A 16,047-nucleotide genomic window follows, 5' to 3' on the forward strand; every position below is an offset into this window, starting at 1 on the left:
TTCACCGATGAAACATAAAATTTAATAATAAAAAATATCAAAATCGTCGATGGCATTAAATCAAATCCTCGAAATTAAATTCAAAGTCAGTTTTGACCATTCAAGTCCTGGATCAGCGCGCCTATGGCTATGAATTCCGAGTGACGTAAAGGTTTCTTATTTTGAGAAGGAGAAGGAAACCTAAAAGATTTTTTTTTTATTACACATTCGAAATTTATTTGTCAAATTCAGGACAAGATATGTTTCTCGACATTTTCCCCTAAGAATCGCCTTGAGGGGTGTTTATAAAATAAAATTGTCAATTTTACAATCCTTCGGAGTGTATGGTAAAAATAGCGAAGAATGAATCCAAAGGACATAACCATCAGTTAACATAGGTAATAATAATGCCCTATTTATGCTAAAAATATATTTTATTTATGTTAAAATGCGATTTATCGCCTGTTCCGTTTGACATTCATGCTTATTTGATTAGTTTTATCCTTAAAATTTGTAATCTTGAAGGAGTTATTTTGTACTGTTGTAACAAAAAGTTATTAATTATTTGTCATCGGTCCTACTACGGTTTATTGACTTTAGGTTGACAGTAATACCATAAATTAAGCAGTACTGTTCTTGTCCTAAAGTTAAAAGTATATAAAATCCCTTTTACTTATACACATAACGCATACAGGCTATATTTCATCGCTTTCAGTATGCCTCAAGTTTTATCGACATTTGACATTTTCATGTACAAATTAACGGTAATAATTGTAACTATTGTCATTTTTGAGGAATTACTTCTTCGACATAACAATCGCAACCTCTGATCGGCCCTGATCATCATGGTTCGCTCATTCTAGCCGGTTTTGTATGTCAGATATGTTCTTATGTCAAATATCATTTTGGTCTGTCATACTCATTTCTACTTCTTGCCATCTTCAGCTTTCAGCTTGTTTGATATAAACTCATCCTGCTTATACCAGGAGGAAATCCCAACTTGAAGGTCATACTCATATCTAAATCTACATCTTAAAGTAATAATTATTCATATGATCATTTCCAACATGTAATTTTGTCGAGATAACAGTTGCAAACCCTGATTGTCCCTGATCATCATGGTTCACTTATTCTAGCCGATTTTGTATGTCAGATGTGTTCTATCAAATATAATTTTGTTCTGTCATACTCATTTCTACTTTTCGTTATCTTCAGCTTTAGGTTTGTTTGATATAAACTCATCCTGCGTACAGCAGGAGGAACTCCCAACTTGAAGGTCATACTCATATCTAAATTTACATCTTAAAGTTATAATTGTTCATATGGTGATTTCTAAAATGTAATTTTGTCGAGATAACAATCGCAAACCCTGATTGTCCCTGATCATCATGGTTAACTCATTTTAGCTGGTTTTGTATGTCAGATATGTTCTTATGTCAAATATCATTTTGGTCTATCATACTCATTTCTACTTTTTGCCATCTTCAGCTTTGGGTATGTTTGATATAAACTCATCCTGCTTATATCGGGAGAAAATCCCAACTTGAAGGTCATACTCATATCTAAATCTACATCTTAAAATAATAATTGTTCATATGGTCATTTCTAAAATGTAATTTTGTCGAGATAACTTGTCCCTGATCATCATGGTTCACTCATTTTAGCTGGTTCTGTATGTCAGATATGTTCTTATGTCAAATATCATTTTGGTCTGTCATACTCATTTCTACTTTTCGTTATCTTCAGCTTTAGGTTTGTTTGATATAAACTCATCCTGCTTACACCAGGAGGAAATCCAAACTTGAAGGTCATACTCATATCTAAGTCTACATCTTAAAGTAATAATTATTCATATGATCATTTCTAACATGTAATTTTGTCGAGATAACAGTTGCAAACCCTGATTGTCCCTGATCATCATGGTTCACTCATTCTAACCGGTTTTGTATGTCAGATGTGTTCTATCAAATATAATTTTGGTCTGTCATACTCATTTCTACTTTTCGTTATCTTCAGCTTTAGGTTTGTTTGATATAAACTCATCCTGCGTACAGCAGGAGGAACTCCCAACTTGAAGGTCATACTCATATCTAAATTTACATCTTAAAGTTATAATTGTTCATATGGTGATTTCTAAAATGTAATTTTGTCGAGATAACAATTGCAAACCCTGATTGTCCCTGATTATCCTAGTTTACCCATTTCTGTCTGATTTTGTAAATTGGACATGTTTCAGCACTACACCATCTTCCGTCATAAGTAATTAATTTAATAATTTAATAATCAAAATGAACAGTGCCCCGGCAAGAACGAGTTAGTTTAGTTTTTTCAGTGTTGTCAAATATTTCATGTGCCTTTTTTGTGGTTTGGTGTAAGATGAATGGAGGTAGCTTCTTGAGGTACAAAAAATATTCAGTTAAAATAAAATATTGTATTTGTTTTCTCCATATTGTTACATAAAAGAACAATACGTTCATTGTCTTTCCTCTTACTTTATGTGACTATAGTTGTTGTCAAGTGTTCATAGGTCAGTCTATATCCATTTCTACTTCGTGCTGTCTTCAGCGCTGGGTTCGTTGGGTCTAACATATTCGTAAACTACACCTTTTATATCCCAGGAGAAAATGTAAAGTATAGAGTATATTGTTACAAACAACATGTCAGTTCCTTTTATTTTGTGCAATCAGCAAAAATCACCAATCATTTGATTGTTTCTGATCATTTGAGTTGTTAAACATTTCTATTTCTTGCCATCAGATTAAGGTGTATTTGACTTAAACTACGTCGTGCATACTCCAGGAGGAAATCGCACAATGAAGGTCACTCAGTTCGATAAAACAATTCTACATTATAACTTGATGTCTATGCATAAACATAATTATATTCCAGATTATAGTGAAATTCTCTACCCAGCAGTAATGTCTGATAGTTTTGATAAGTGATTGTCATATTCTGCGTTGAAATTGATTTCTGATCTATTTTTCTACGGAAAACATTTTCATGGTGTCTTCTTTGAGAAAAGTTTTACTATTTCATTGTAATAAAAAACCCAATGTTCAACACCTTCAGGCTTCAACACGCTTACAGGGGACAGACTTTATGGTTAATAAATTAGTAGTTAGTAAATTCATCTTTAAGTACACAATCTCAAAACTCGTGTCTATAGAAAAAGTTCTGCGATTGTCTATAGACAAATCAGGTACAAATCGCTTGTCATGCAACTACCTATAGACAAAAATCGCAAGTCTATGATCTCCCAGCTTGGATGGATAACTTGAGACATATTGCACAACATTTTGTAGTGTGGTGGCTGGATTGGTTGCCCTGAATCCTTGTTTCTTGCTTGCATATTTTATTTCCAACCATAATTAGCACTTTTCAAAATCCTTGGTGATTGGCTGGATGAATTTTCTGAAACCTGAACTGCCTTTAATTTTTCCAGAAGAATCAGTCCAAATGTAGGACCGTCTGCTAAAATGTTCCTTGTCCACCAATGATTACGATTAATTTTCCTTTTTTGATTAAAAAAAAAAAATTAAAGCAGCAAAGCCGGAGGCCGCTATTTCACTGGTCATGTTATTGTAGAAACTATAATTGAGTTGTTCAGGTGTGGATGCATTACAAAGATTCTAGATCATCTAGGATTTGTTCTACAACACCCTGCAGACAAAATCAGTCATTTATCTATAGAGAGTCATGCGATTTTGTTTACGAGTGTCCTAGCCTTTAGGAACATGGTTGATGGAATCCCCAAATACCTCTGGGGTTTTCAAATATAAATGAAGAATTTGATATAACTAACTTGTCTTAATTGACAGACCAATTTTATTTAAATAATGTATGTTTTGACATCACACTCAAGCAACACTTAGAAACTTAAAATATGTTGAAAGTTACTTTTTTTATTTTTTTATATTTTTTTATTTTTATTTTTTAAATACATTATTCTTAATCATTTAAGCCTGTGAGGCAAAGAACCTTTCATTCTGATCATCCTTATATGCTTGTAGCTAATAAAAGAACAACATTTGCATACCAATATGCAGAAATGCATCAGACAAAATCAACGAAAAAAGGATAATGACATTTGTTTTCACAAAATAAATAAATAAGACATTATCCCAACCCTACCTGCCAAACATTTAATCAATTATAATGCCAATTAGTCGCAACAATTAAAATAAAAGACTTTGTCAAAACAAAATGCTCAACCATCCAAATGATTAACCGTCCTTAACAATTTTTATCGTTATTTTTATGATATATTAGAAGGTCTGGAACATTTTGTTATATTTTTTGATATGGTTCTCCTTGTATGATGAAAAAGTAGTTGAAAAACTTACTTAAAACCCTTATGTATCTCGTGCAGGGATTGGTAGTTTTCTTTGTTTCTGTTTGTAAAAAGTTTCTGAATTTTCCTATGGACAGAATAAATTACAACCACTTGAATATAAGCAAATGAATTTTTTTTAAACTTCAAATAAATCCAGTCATGTTGATTTTATTGATGAATTTATTGCCAGTGCTGTCTAAAATCCAAATATCTCGCTCTTAAAACTTTTCTTATTGGGTTAAAAGAATATTTTACGATTAATGGTTTACTTTTATTTTTTACATAAAAAAAAGATAATTTTATTTTGTGAATTTTTACTAATTTAAGATGTGTGTCACATGTTACAGTGTAGAGGGATCAGCTGGAGTGGTGGAGAGCTAGTCAAAATGAAATAACTCCACAAGATACCAAGAGCAAGTTACTTTATTCGGTTTTAATTTATTTATATATTTTCCAGAGTGGCAAAAAGAAAAGTGAAAGATTTTTTGTCTAATATCCTTGAGATTTATATTAAATCGCTTTCCCTGTTTTTAGTCTTGTGATAGTCAATTAGAATAATGAAAACTGGAATTTGGGATAAAGTGGGCCAAATAAAAAGTGTCAGTTTTCTCAAGTTCCATTCTATAGTCAGATAAGAAAATAAAGAACGACAAGGGTGGAGTTTATGTATTATTGCCTAAGGCCTCGACTTATACTCAGTTATGAGCCGGGAGGTGAAATGGACATGTGAATATTGCACCTATGAGAATTTTCCAAACGCGTCCAAGTGCACCATGTGTCAGGGTCCAAAACCTTTGCTCTCAAAAAACATATATCGGCTTAGAGCCGACGAAGATTCCGGCTTTGTAAAACCCGAAACTTCGTCTTCAGTGCCTCGTAGTGTTAATGCAGATTTTTTACATGAACAGTTAAAACCCCTGAGGATAAGTGATTGCAGTGAAAATACCGCAAGTGCAACTTCTCGTGTTAGTACTGCCGTTAAATGGTCGTGTAAAATATGTACTTACGAAAACTGGCCAAAATCTAGGAAATGTATTATGTGCGGAACATCGGCATCGGCATCCAACACCTCCCCTACCTCCGGACAACTGCCACTGCAAAACCAGGCGTCTCCGAACAACACTTCAGTGAGACTCACTTCACCATCTCCTGAAAAAGATGCTACCATTAATGAGGATAATACCATGAAAAGGTAAGCAGCCGAGACAAATGAATTTATTTATTTTACTCAATGCTCCTGGTAATTACTTTACTCTGAAAAAGTATAATTTGTTCAAAATGTAAAAGACAACAATAAAGAAGCTTTAAAGCACACATTAACAGAATACGAAAAATTAGCACTGCAAAGAATAAGATGTGGCCTGCCTGCAGACTTTAAACAACTTTTAACTTTAAGTAATGGTTATTGGTTTGATATTTGAAGCAGAAAAACATACATGGTCGAATAAAGGGAGTCCTTTCATACGTGTTTGAAATAATATTCTTATATGAGTGAATGTATTTATTAGCGTGAATTTTATAGTATGTTTGGATGATGTAATATCAAGTACCTACAAACACTTTTAGTTTTATATATATTTGCAGTGTGATAGGGATGGGGGTAAGGGTGTAGTCACTGGAATAATACCAAAAACACTGGTGTCTACCCAATTGTGTGAATGTATTTATTTGCATGAATGGTTAAGTGTGCATTAAGTACATGGTCTGTGTGGAATATCGAATGGCCATAAACCTATCGAACCAATTAACTTAGGGTAGTGAATGCATGATTTTTTCTGTGTGAATGTATTTATTGGTGTGAATGGAGGGGGTGTCAAGGTGTCAGGCTTCCAACTGTAGGTTTAGGATGTACATTTTAGTTGTAGGGGTGGGCTCTCAACAGTATATCGAAAACTCTTGAGACCTTAGGCTAGATAATCTTTTAAATAGTATGAATGTGTATTTTAATTGACTTAGGCCATTTTAATCATGTGTGGAAGGGTTAAATATCAAAGATGATAATATAAAAAAAATTAAAAAAAAATGTTAGAGACAAAACGTGAGGAGCAGACAATTAGTCCTCCAATAGAGAAAAGTTGTGCGAATATCAATCTTCAATATTATCACTTTATTTAAAAAAAAAAACAAAAAAAAACTGGTCAATAGATTAACAAAAAGTAAAAGTAGTTTATAAAAATAACCCACTAAACAAATGGTGAAGTAATTTCTATTACACGTAATGGTTTAAGATCCAACAACCAATTTTTGAGGTTGTGGATGAATAATATAAGAATATAAAAATAATTTTGTCCTACATATTTGAAAAAAAAAACAAAAATATTTCTGCCTTACCTAGGTCTAATTCAAGGCGGGAAGACATTGGAGCTAGTCAAACTAGCATGACGAATAATTATGAGTTCGATCGTCGAAGACGAGAGGCGGATTGGACATGGCTCAACGCTTGCCTGGGAGTCGTGGAAGGTGATCCGAATCCAGTCGCCAAATTCCTCAGCACTGGGGGCGACCCGACTAGACAGCTATTGCCCGCCGAAGTCTCCCTTTTGAACAGACCATCGGCTTTCGATATCGGGCACACTTTGGTCCATCTAGCTATAAGGTATTTATCATCGTATTATCCCGTAAAATTGATTTTCTAATAGGATTCTCCCCTGTTTAGGTTTCACAGGGAAGAGATGCTAGCAATGTTGGTCTCGTCAATAGACGGAGGCGGTTCCGGATTGAAAAGAGTCCCTTCTTACATCGCTCCCGAGCTCGCTTCAGCGATTCGTAGACACGCAGCTACCATTTTCAACACGAAACATTCACGGTCAATCCCTTTTCCTTTTATAACTGAATTCACAACATTTGTTTTGCCCGCAGGTAAAATAACTCTATATCATTTATTTATTTATTTTTTTGAAGCGTTTCAATATTGTTGTTCTTTAGATATAGAAGATCTCCCTGCTTCAGTTCAAGAACAACTTTTCGATGAACTCTTGGACAAAGATGTACAACAACAGTTAGAAAGCGAACCGGCTGTAATTAATTGGTCTGTCGAAATTACAGTTCAGTTAGGCTCAAGGCTCCACGCTCTTTGGAATCGGTGAGTTTAAAAAGGGAACGAAAGCTAAATAAAATATCTGTATGTTTTATTATTATGGTTTTTGAATTCAGCAGTTAATATTAAAAATGACAAGTTTAAAAATATCTAGTTTCATAATGGACGTACTTACAATACCTAAACAATAAAAACACAAATCTTTATTTTAAACAAATAATTTTTAAAGAAGTAGCTTGCAAAACATTAACAGAAAAATTCTGTCCTAGTTTAATGGATCCGTGGGGTACATGATATTTCACCACAAGCCCACCCACACATACTCAACTGTTCACGCTAATAAATATATTCATTCAATAACCAAAACATTCACAGAAATATCCTATCCTAGTTTAATGGATCCGTGGGGTACATGATATTTCACCACAAGCCCACCCACACATACTCAACTGTTCACACTAATAAATACAATCATTCAGTAACAAAATATGCAAAAAAAAAATCCTACCCTACTTTGATGGATCTGTGGGGTACTCAACATTTCACTACAAGCCCATCCACATGTGCGATGAGATATGGATTCTGTACGAAACAGGAGGCGTACAGGTCAGTGGTTGGACAAGGATGAAGCACCAAAACCAAATCTGCCCCCAAAACAGGTTGTGGTAACTGTTTGGTGGTTTACTGCTTGGGTTGTTCACTATAATTTCCTGAATTATAGTGAAACTATCACAGAAGAGAAATTGCAAAACTGCAATGTCTTTGTCCAGCATTGGTAACCATAAAGGGCCGTTTCTTCTTTATGACAATGCCGGGCCACATATCACATGCCAACCCTAAGGAAACTTAATGACTTAGGATATAAAACCTTACCACACTCTCCATCTACTCCCAACCTATCGCCTACAGACTTCCACTTTTTTAGGCATTTTGATCTTTTTTTGAGGGATAAATTTTTTAGAGAACGTGATGAAGCCGAACAAGCCTTCCAAGACTTTATTGTGAGGTGAAATAAAGATTTTTATGACAGAAGAATAAAAGCACTTGTTACACGTTGGCTAAGATGTATAGATTGTGATAGAAAATATTTCGAATATTTATTTTATAAAAATGAAAAATAGTTTTGACTGCCTTTTTAAAACCTGCATTATTTTTGCACCAGCCCAATGAACAGCAATCCCTTAACATTTGCGGGTGTTAAGTTCCAGAAAACTGATGTAAATGTTTAATCCACGAATGTTGTCTATTTTCATATGCTGTAAGGAGGGCTATGTTCCATGACGTCAAAAATTGAGATTCAATTCAGAACTAAAAAAAACCAGTTGATTCAGAATAGACATAATAGAAGACACAACAGTGTGAACACGTTAATTGTTTTCATTGTTTGTATTTTTTGATTTGCAAGGAAAGAAATAACTACTAATTGTTCACTGTTTTGCCAAATAATTAATTTCTTTAAGAATTTCCACATAAGGATTAATAAGTGGCCTCGACATGCCCTTTAAACTTAAAACTTCAATTTAAAGATGGATTGAAATCCATTGCTTTTGCCCCTCAAGGTTAAAATTTCCCTGAGCTGTTTTGAAGACTAACTTTAGCCTGCATTAAAAATGTAAAAAACGTAATATGTCCAAAATTTTTATTCTTCTTTCACCAAGGGCCAGGACCATTTTTTCTATTTTGGAAGAGAAGGCAATTTGCAACTCAACTTCAACAAGAGAATAAAACAAACTGAGAAGAACGAAGAAGGCAAAAGTTTTCTGAGCATTTTTTAAGGAATAATTTTCGATATGAAAATAAAATTGTTTACGCAACAGTTTTTTTTTTCCGCGAATAAAGACATCGAACTGATGCAAATGTCAAAACTCCTCATTTTTTCATACGTGAAACCCGCAAATGTCAAAACCGCGAATGTTAAGGGATTACTGTATATATTACACAATATATTATTTATTGTGATATTATTATGGTTTTTCTAGGTCTCAAGGTGATTGCCTTTTGGATTCTCTGATGCAGGCGACCTGGGGAGTTTTCGACAGGGATTCCCTGCTAAGAAGGGCTCTTGCTGACTCCCTCTGCCATGGAGCACATCTGTAGGTCATTTGAAAAACTTTCTATAAACTCAATGCTATAAGAATGATTATATTTTATAGACTATATCCTCGTTGGTTGGAATCGGAAGCCAATCAAGCCCGTCAACTGGATTTCACATTGAGTGATTCGCAATGGGCTGAGGACTGGTCGGCATTGGTGAAACGAGCGACGCAGCCTGGCGCGTCGCTCCAGCAACTTCACGTTTTCGCATTGGCTCACGTTCTAAGAAGGCCAGTTCTCGTATACGGAGTTAAGTTTGTTAAAAGCTTCAGGGGGGAGGCGCTTGATTATGCCGGTTTTGAAGGTAATTTAATTGTATTTTAATAAAAAAAAGTAATTTTATTAACCACTTATGATTTAGGTGTTTACCTTCCATTGCTTTGGGAACCGAGTTTTTGCAGTACGTCTCCAGTGGCTCTCGGCTATACCCGTGGTCATTTTTCCGCCCTCGTACCGATGGAGTGTTACTCAACCCACACACATTCTGATCTCGGCTCGTCAGGAATTGTCGAGGACAATCGAGGAGAACAAGTCTGTTACTTACCCCTCGTCGACAGAGACAGAAAAATCCTCCCAATTCATTTTCTCACAAAATCAGAAGTGCGTATTTTTTTTGTGCAAATAAAATATGTACAGTTTGATGAATGTATTTTTATTTCAGACTGGAAGCGAAGAAAGATTATTAAGGAGGTGGTTAGATGTCAATATCACAAACGGCGGTCTCCTTGTTGCTCAACAAAGGGTTCACGGTAGACCTTTGCTTGTTGCTCAAATGCTTCAGGAGTGGCTTAATCACTATAAAAGTCTGGCGTATGTTTCATCATACTAAATAACCAACATACAATTGTACATATAAATTTTTCAAATACGTTTTTCCAGTCAAATGTCAGGAACGCCCTACAGTCGGACAATCCCAACACAGGATTTTTCGAGTGACGGTGACACGGATGATGAATGACCTTAATATCTCACAGAAGAAGAGGACAAGGCTCTCTAAAAGAAGTAATCAAAGTAACAACCTAGCAAAATACAAATATGGGAAAAAAAGCAAACAAAAAAATTACTAAAAACTGTGATATCTCATCTAAAGAGGATACATCGGTTTCTCTTTCTTATTTGCCTCTTTAATCATCATTTTTTATAACATTGTTGTTTATGCTATTGTACATGTGAAAGCTTTTAATACTGCCAATCATTTTATATATACATATATGTTACATATGTGTGTATAGAAAATATAAAAGGGTAAGTTTAAGCTGAAAGTTGTTTTCACCATTTATTTACAAATATGATTTTTTTTTAAGAGGCTAATCACACAGAATATATATTAACAAATTTGTCTAGTGTCATAGAAATTATACAAATTGTTAAACATAGAAGAGAATGCAATAAAACAAGCTTCACTGAATAATAAGCTCAACAGTTTTAAAAATTTGTATTAAATAAAATAAATAGAATATAAATCTTACCAATTTCATTGAAAGGCTTTATTGAAAATACTAGCCTTTAATAAATGAATCAAATAACAAAAAATATTTACACACCCTAAAGGGTTTTTTTACTTGTACTAGTTATCATTAAAAAAAATATTGTAAATAAAATAGACTTGTATTAACAAATTGATATTTGAGCGAGTAAATTCTACTTCTAGCATTGTTTCTTTTTTGTAAATTCTTCACCTTTTCTTTTTTTTGCTTATTTTTATTTTATTTGTTGTCCTTTATTGCCATGTTATTAAATCACGAATCAAATTCTTGTTCACTCCATAACCTGCTCAATACAATTTGTTAGTCAAACGTAAATATTAAAAAGGTGAATTAGTTAATTTTTGGCTTTGTTTAATCCGCTAAAGAAATAAATTTTTCGCCATTATTATTTTTCGATATGTATAATTTTCTTTACTCATCCGACGGAGAGGAAGAAAATGCGTACATTTGTCTGGTTTCGTAGGCGCAAGTAGGAAAAACAATTTTTATCGTCTTAAAAGTGAATTATTTATTTTATTAGGGAATAACAATTTATTAGATGAATTTTTGGATAGAAGTTTAATCAAGGTTGGATTGTTTTTGTTTTGTTTATTTCATATTCATTTGAACATCCGTTGATATATTTATTTCAAATTAAAATCCCCCCCCCCCCCAACTAATGAATTATATGAAGAATATGAAGTGTGTTATTCATTGTAAGGTATTGTTCAAAGTTTACAAGTGTCCACTATGCTGTATTTCATCGAGGTTCATAACCGAGTCATCAGTATTTGTCAGGTTTTTGATAATTAATTTTTTGTTCAATTTCAGAGCCATTGATTATTTTTTTCTTAACAACATAGTAAAAATGTTTTTATCTGTTGAAATAAAATTAGAATGAACCATGCTGTTTTTAATTTCCAAAATGTGCCCCTTTTTTATGTTTTACCTACCGAAATTCATTATGAAATTTGAGTTGTATTTGTCAAAATAACTAACCTGTAGATTGTCTCTGGTTCCCCGTTTGGATTTTATCGCCGGTTTTTTAAGTCTGACATTGTGTCTTCTTCGGTGGTTAGTCTATGGTTTGATTTGTCGACACCTAATAGGACGTGGCTGCCAAAAGAACACACAGACCAACCACTGAAGACGGATCAAAAATTTATGACTGTTTTACACCATTTAATGTATAACAATTTAAATCCAGTCTGCCTATTCTTAATGATTCTGTTCTTTGAGTTTTGAGTATAGTCAGAAAACAGTCCTGATGTCAAACAAAATCAACAAGGCTTAAGATGATGGATGATGTCAAAGCTACATTGTTTTTGTTTTACTGTGTGATTTTTTAAAAAAGTATATAGGTTGAACTCAATTGTCTCTGGTCATTCAGGTTCGCCTATTCTCAGTAGTTTGGTCTGCTATATGAGTTTAATTCTTCTGCAGTTTTGGCACCTTATAAAAGGACGCAGACTCTAAAATTACACGGACCAACTACTTGAGAATTTGAGCTTGACAGACAAAACCAGCGAAAATAAGCAGACTATGGCGTGGTGACCATTGACTTACAAATTCTTCACCTTGCTGTCGTTAAAACAACTAAGTGAAAAAAAAAGTTTCAGCAATTCCAAATTAAAATTGATATTGTGAATAAAAATAAAATAGGTGAGAACTTGCATTATTTGTTCTAGGTCAAAATAAGTCACAAATTGACATGCTCATAATCTGAAGTATCAAGATCTTTATTGTCGCTCCGCTGAGGTGGCCATGGTCTTCTCCTCCTCCTTGTATCCGCCTGGGAATTAGAAGAACTTTTTATGAAGTGTATACAAGCCACACATTTCACAACAAACACAAGAAAAATTGTGGCAGTTGTAAACAGAATTATTTTCCAGTGAGCCTTCAGGAGAGTGTCCGGTTCATGAAAATCATCTGAAAATAAATTTACAACCATAATTTGATGTTATATTAGGCTCTGGTATAGTAAGCGTGTTGCTACTTTGAAATTCTGCTATGGTAAGATTCGCTTCGTTGTAACGTATTCCAGCTTCGTTTATTCCACCGCAAGCGTATGTTCCGGCATCCCGAATTGTAACTTTTTTCAGATGAAGCTTGCTCAAAAAGACATCCTTGTGTTTAGACACTTCGGTGGTGTTTAAAAGCTAAAAAAAAAATTCAACTATAAGTTTGTAATTTATTATAAAGCTTGCGTATTTACCTGGTAGAATTTATTTTCGTATTGAAAAGCTCCCGGTGACTTATTGACTCTTTTATACCATTTGACATGTAGAGGAAGCGAACTTTTTATTTTACATTTGAATAAAACATTCATACCTACGTACGTTTCAATATCTTCTGGCTCTTCTAGAAACACAGGCTCTAGGTCTCTTTCTAAAAAAAAAAAAAGATTACAGTAAATAATACAAATAATACAGATTGAATACATTTTACCTAAAATTTTAAGATTGTATGTGATTATCGGCGTCGCTGAAGAAACGTAGCCGATTTTTTTCTCAATTTTGAAACATTTGTACAATCCTGGCAGCGGTTTTTCGACCAGCATCCTTGTCGAGCACGCAGGCTTTGACGGTACGCTACAGATTTTATATCCGTTGGATTCTTTAAGCGTTGAATTGCAGACGGGCGTTATGCAATTCTACAAAACACACTTATAAGATGGGACATTAAACGATTTCATGCTAACTTACTTGATAATACCAAACGACTTCGACCGCGGTCGAATTTTTTCCAGGTCTCGTACAAGTGAGTGTAATCGGTTTTGAAGGAACGATTTTTGTGATTACATTGGAATCCAAAATATTTTTTGACTGCAAATCTACACAAAGTTTAAAAATAAATAAATAAATAAATTCAACATGTAAAACTGTATGTACACTCACTACCAGTTGCAACGTCATGGCCTGTTCTTTTTGAACAAATTAAATCTAGTTTAAAACAGGCGATTATTATAATATATAACAACATTTAGGATGATCATCTAAAATCAAAATCACATTTAAGTTTGTAGCTTTTTAAATTAAAATTAATTATTTATTTAGCTTAATAGACATAAATAATGTCAGTAATGTTTGTGTGCTAATAACAGGACAAAATTCAAAATAACACATTGAACAACCACAGAAGATGAAACACATTTGACAGACGGAACCAGCGAAAATAAGCAGACCACGGGGATCAGAGACGATGTTGACTAAAATAGCAAACATTGTGACAAAGGTTCTTAATATAATGGTAATGATTTTGTAAATTGGTCATTACATATGCATCATCAGACCCAATAAAGATGGTGGTGAAATGTTGAAACGCATCTGACACCAAATCAGCGAGGTTAGGTAGACCAAAAATCGGTAATGACCAAATTACAGTTTCATCACCTTGCAGACCACATTGTTAGGTTAAGTTATCAGCCTCTGTACTGCCACATGCACTGTGACCAATTGTCTACTGTGCAACCTCTAATTTCTAAAGCTCGTTACGTTTTTGACCAGATTTCAAGGATTAATAAAAGATCCTTCAGGCTTTGGTTTTCCTCTCCTGGGAGTAGAAAACTCACCTGGATAAGCCTTTGCACCAACTGAGGACATGTTCCATTGTTTCTTCTTCCTGACAATACTTGTCATCATATTGTCTGATGTACCTGTTTTCAAAAATTTGGTAGCCACCAAAGGGTTCCATTGTTTCTTTTTCTTCCTGGCAATATCTGCAAAGGGCAGTTTCTGCTGCTCCAAGTTTACACAGTCTCCAGTTTGCAGTATTTATCATTCCAGCCTTAACAAGTCATATGTTTAGCAGTTCTTCCATCATATTTGTAAACTTTTGCACAAACCTCTGTCTTGGAATAAATTCCCATTGAACTGATGACTTATTCTTAACCTATTGTCCGATGTACTTGTTTTCAAAAATTTGGTAGCCACAAAAGGGTTCAGGGCTGAGACGTGTTCTGACTGAACTTTCCTTGGCCAATTTATCGGCCTCTTCAATGCCGTTCTGCCCTGAATGCCTGGGTACCCAAACTAGGGTAATTTTGTTGTCCCCAATATCTGACATAACCTTGATGTAATACTAAACAGCCCTAGACCTTTTAGGTTACCTTTAATGCCCCCTGGCTATCTGAGAATATGGCTAGTTTTTTATACCCAGCCTTTTGATTTCCTTGGCAGTGTTCAATAGCCAGTCTCAACCTTAAACTTTAATTTCCTTTTTATGCGAGTAGGCTGTTGGAGCCTGTCCTTGCATCTGCCTGTGAATTGTGGCTCTAGCCTCTCCCTGGATGAAGACATGTAGAGGTCGTAGATTCAGGACTTCCAGGGCAGCAGTGAGAGTCGTTCTCATTGCCGAGTAATGCCCAGGCAGTATCCAAACTATCCTCAGCTATAATTTTTTGTTCATCAAATAACCGACGTGTATGCTATCATAGGTCTAGCAACCGCAGTGTATGCCCATAGGGACATCAGATTTATAATTAATTCCTCCAGTTTATCCCACATGGCGTTTACATCTGCCAATGGCAATTTTATTTAGTTGCTAATTCAAAAAAGTCTTTAGTCAATCAAACTTAGATATTTCATTTCTTTACAATTCACAGTAAATTATAAAATATTTTCTTTCTAATTTCACAATCCATATTTCTTGTGTCTTATTGTATGCACAATACCAGAGACTGAGGCAGCTTGTAGAATTTGCACTGTGTTCAGTGATGAAATAGTAAGTGAGCACACTGCCCAAAGTGGTTCAAAAAATTTCCTTCTGAGAATGAGGGGATTGAAGATGTATGAAGGTCTGGTAGACGGTCTTGAAAGACGATGAATTGAGGGAAGCTTTAGAACTTCGAGTCAAACATGCCATCGGGAGCTTGCCAACAACAACAACCAATGTAAGTATGAAACCATTCATTCTAACTTACATCAACTTGTGAAGAAGTGGAAGCTGGGCAAATGGGTTCTTCATAAGTTGACTGACGGTAACAAGCTTCATCGTCTGAACGCCTTAAATTGCCTTCAAGGCAATAGTTTTTTTGAAGGTTTCACTTATTTATTACAATCTGTAACTTTATTTATATTATGCATTGGGCTGAATTTATAAGTGACCGATCATGTGTCGTGAGGGGAATTTAACAACCA

General features: G+C 34.4%; 2 protein-coding genes across 5 annotated transcripts; one reads left to right on the forward strand and one right to left on the reverse strand.

Moving 5' to 3' along the window:
• The first annotated feature begins 153 nt into the window (after positions 1 to 153).
• Positions 154 to 12,872, forward strand: LOC106662178 (ubiquitin thioesterase trabid). 3 transcript variants are annotated; one of them, XR_002910037.1, is made up of 11 exons: positions 154 to 377; positions 4,660 to 5,504; positions 6,648 to 6,908; positions 6,969 to 7,171; positions 7,238 to 7,394; positions 9,329 to 9,442; positions 9,503 to 9,747; positions 9,805 to 10,043; positions 10,105 to 10,253; positions 10,323 to 10,454; positions 12,598 to 12,872. XR_002910037.1 is itself a non-coding variant. In XM_024225861.1 (11 exons), exons 2-10 carry the CDS (start codon positions 5,014 to 5,016, stop codon positions 10,399 to 10,401), a joined length of 1,938 nt encoding a protein of 645 aa, XP_024081629.1. In that variant the 5' UTR covers positions 154 to 377; positions 4,660 to 5,013; the 3' UTR covers positions 10,402 to 10,445; positions 12,598 to 12,872. The 3 variants fall into 3 exon arrangements, 2 of the variants coding, with proteins under 2 accessions (XP_024081629.1, XP_024081628.1); XM_024225861.1 differs by having other exon boundaries at positions 10,323 to 10,445; XM_024225860.1 differs by lacking the exon at positions 12,598 to 12,872 and having other exon boundaries at positions 10,323 to 11,195.
• On the reverse strand, positions 12,599 to 14,824 carry LOC106662180 (fibroblast growth factor receptor 1). Of its 2 annotated transcripts, none has more exons than XM_024225864.1 (6): positions 13,810 to 14,824; positions 13,615 to 13,742; positions 13,358 to 13,562; positions 13,125 to 13,297; positions 12,906 to 13,068; positions 12,599 to 12,838 (listed from the first exon to the last, which is right to left on the reverse strand). In XM_024225864.1, exons 1-6 carry the CDS (start codon positions 13,889 to 13,891, stop codon positions 12,609 to 12,611), a joined length of 981 nt encoding a protein of 326 aa, XP_024081632.1. In that variant the 5' UTR covers positions 13,892 to 14,824; the 3' UTR covers positions 12,599 to 12,608. The 2 variants fall into 2 exon arrangements, with proteins under 2 accessions (XP_024081632.1, XP_014241528.2); XM_014386042.2 differs by having other exon boundaries at positions 13,807 to 14,824.
• Positions 14,825 to 16,047: the final 1,223 nt, after the last annotated feature.

Source organism: Cimex lectularius, unplaced genomic scaffold (genome assembly GCF_000648675.2).
Source record: "Cimex lectularius strain Harlan isolate CLEC.00 unplaced genomic scaffold, Clec_2.1 scaffold3, whole genome shotgun sequence".
Lineage (NCBI taxonomy): Eukaryota > Metazoa > Arthropoda > Insecta > Hemiptera > Cimicidae > Cimex > Cimex lectularius.

Excerpts from the sequence above, each read along its gene's own strand:
- LOC106662178 (XM_024225861.1), top strand. The coding sequence starts at position 5,014 with ATGAGCCGGGAGGTGAAATGGACATGTGAATATTGCACCTATGAGAAT. Across the intron at positions 6,909-6,968 it reads TTGGTCCATCTAGCTATAAG|GTTTCACAGGGAAGAGATGC; the intron begins GTATTTATCATC and ends TCCCCTGTTTAG. Across the intron at positions 9,748-9,804 it reads TGATTATGCCGGTTTTGAAG|GTGTTTACCTTCCATTGCTT; the intron begins GTAATTTAATTG and ends CTTATGATTTAG.
- LOC106662180 (XM_014386042.2), bottom strand. The coding sequence starts at position 13,891 with ATGTTGTTATATATTATAATAATCGCCTGTTTTAAACTAGATTTAATT. Across the intron at positions 13,743-13,806 it reads CCATGACGTTGCAACTGGTA|ATTTGCAGTCAAAAAATATT; the intron begins GTGAGTGTACAT and ends AACTTTGTGTAG. Across the intron at positions 13,069-13,124 it reads ACGAAAATAAATTCTACCAG|CTTTTAAACACCACCGAAGT; the intron begins GTAAATACGCAA and ends TTTTTTTTTTAG.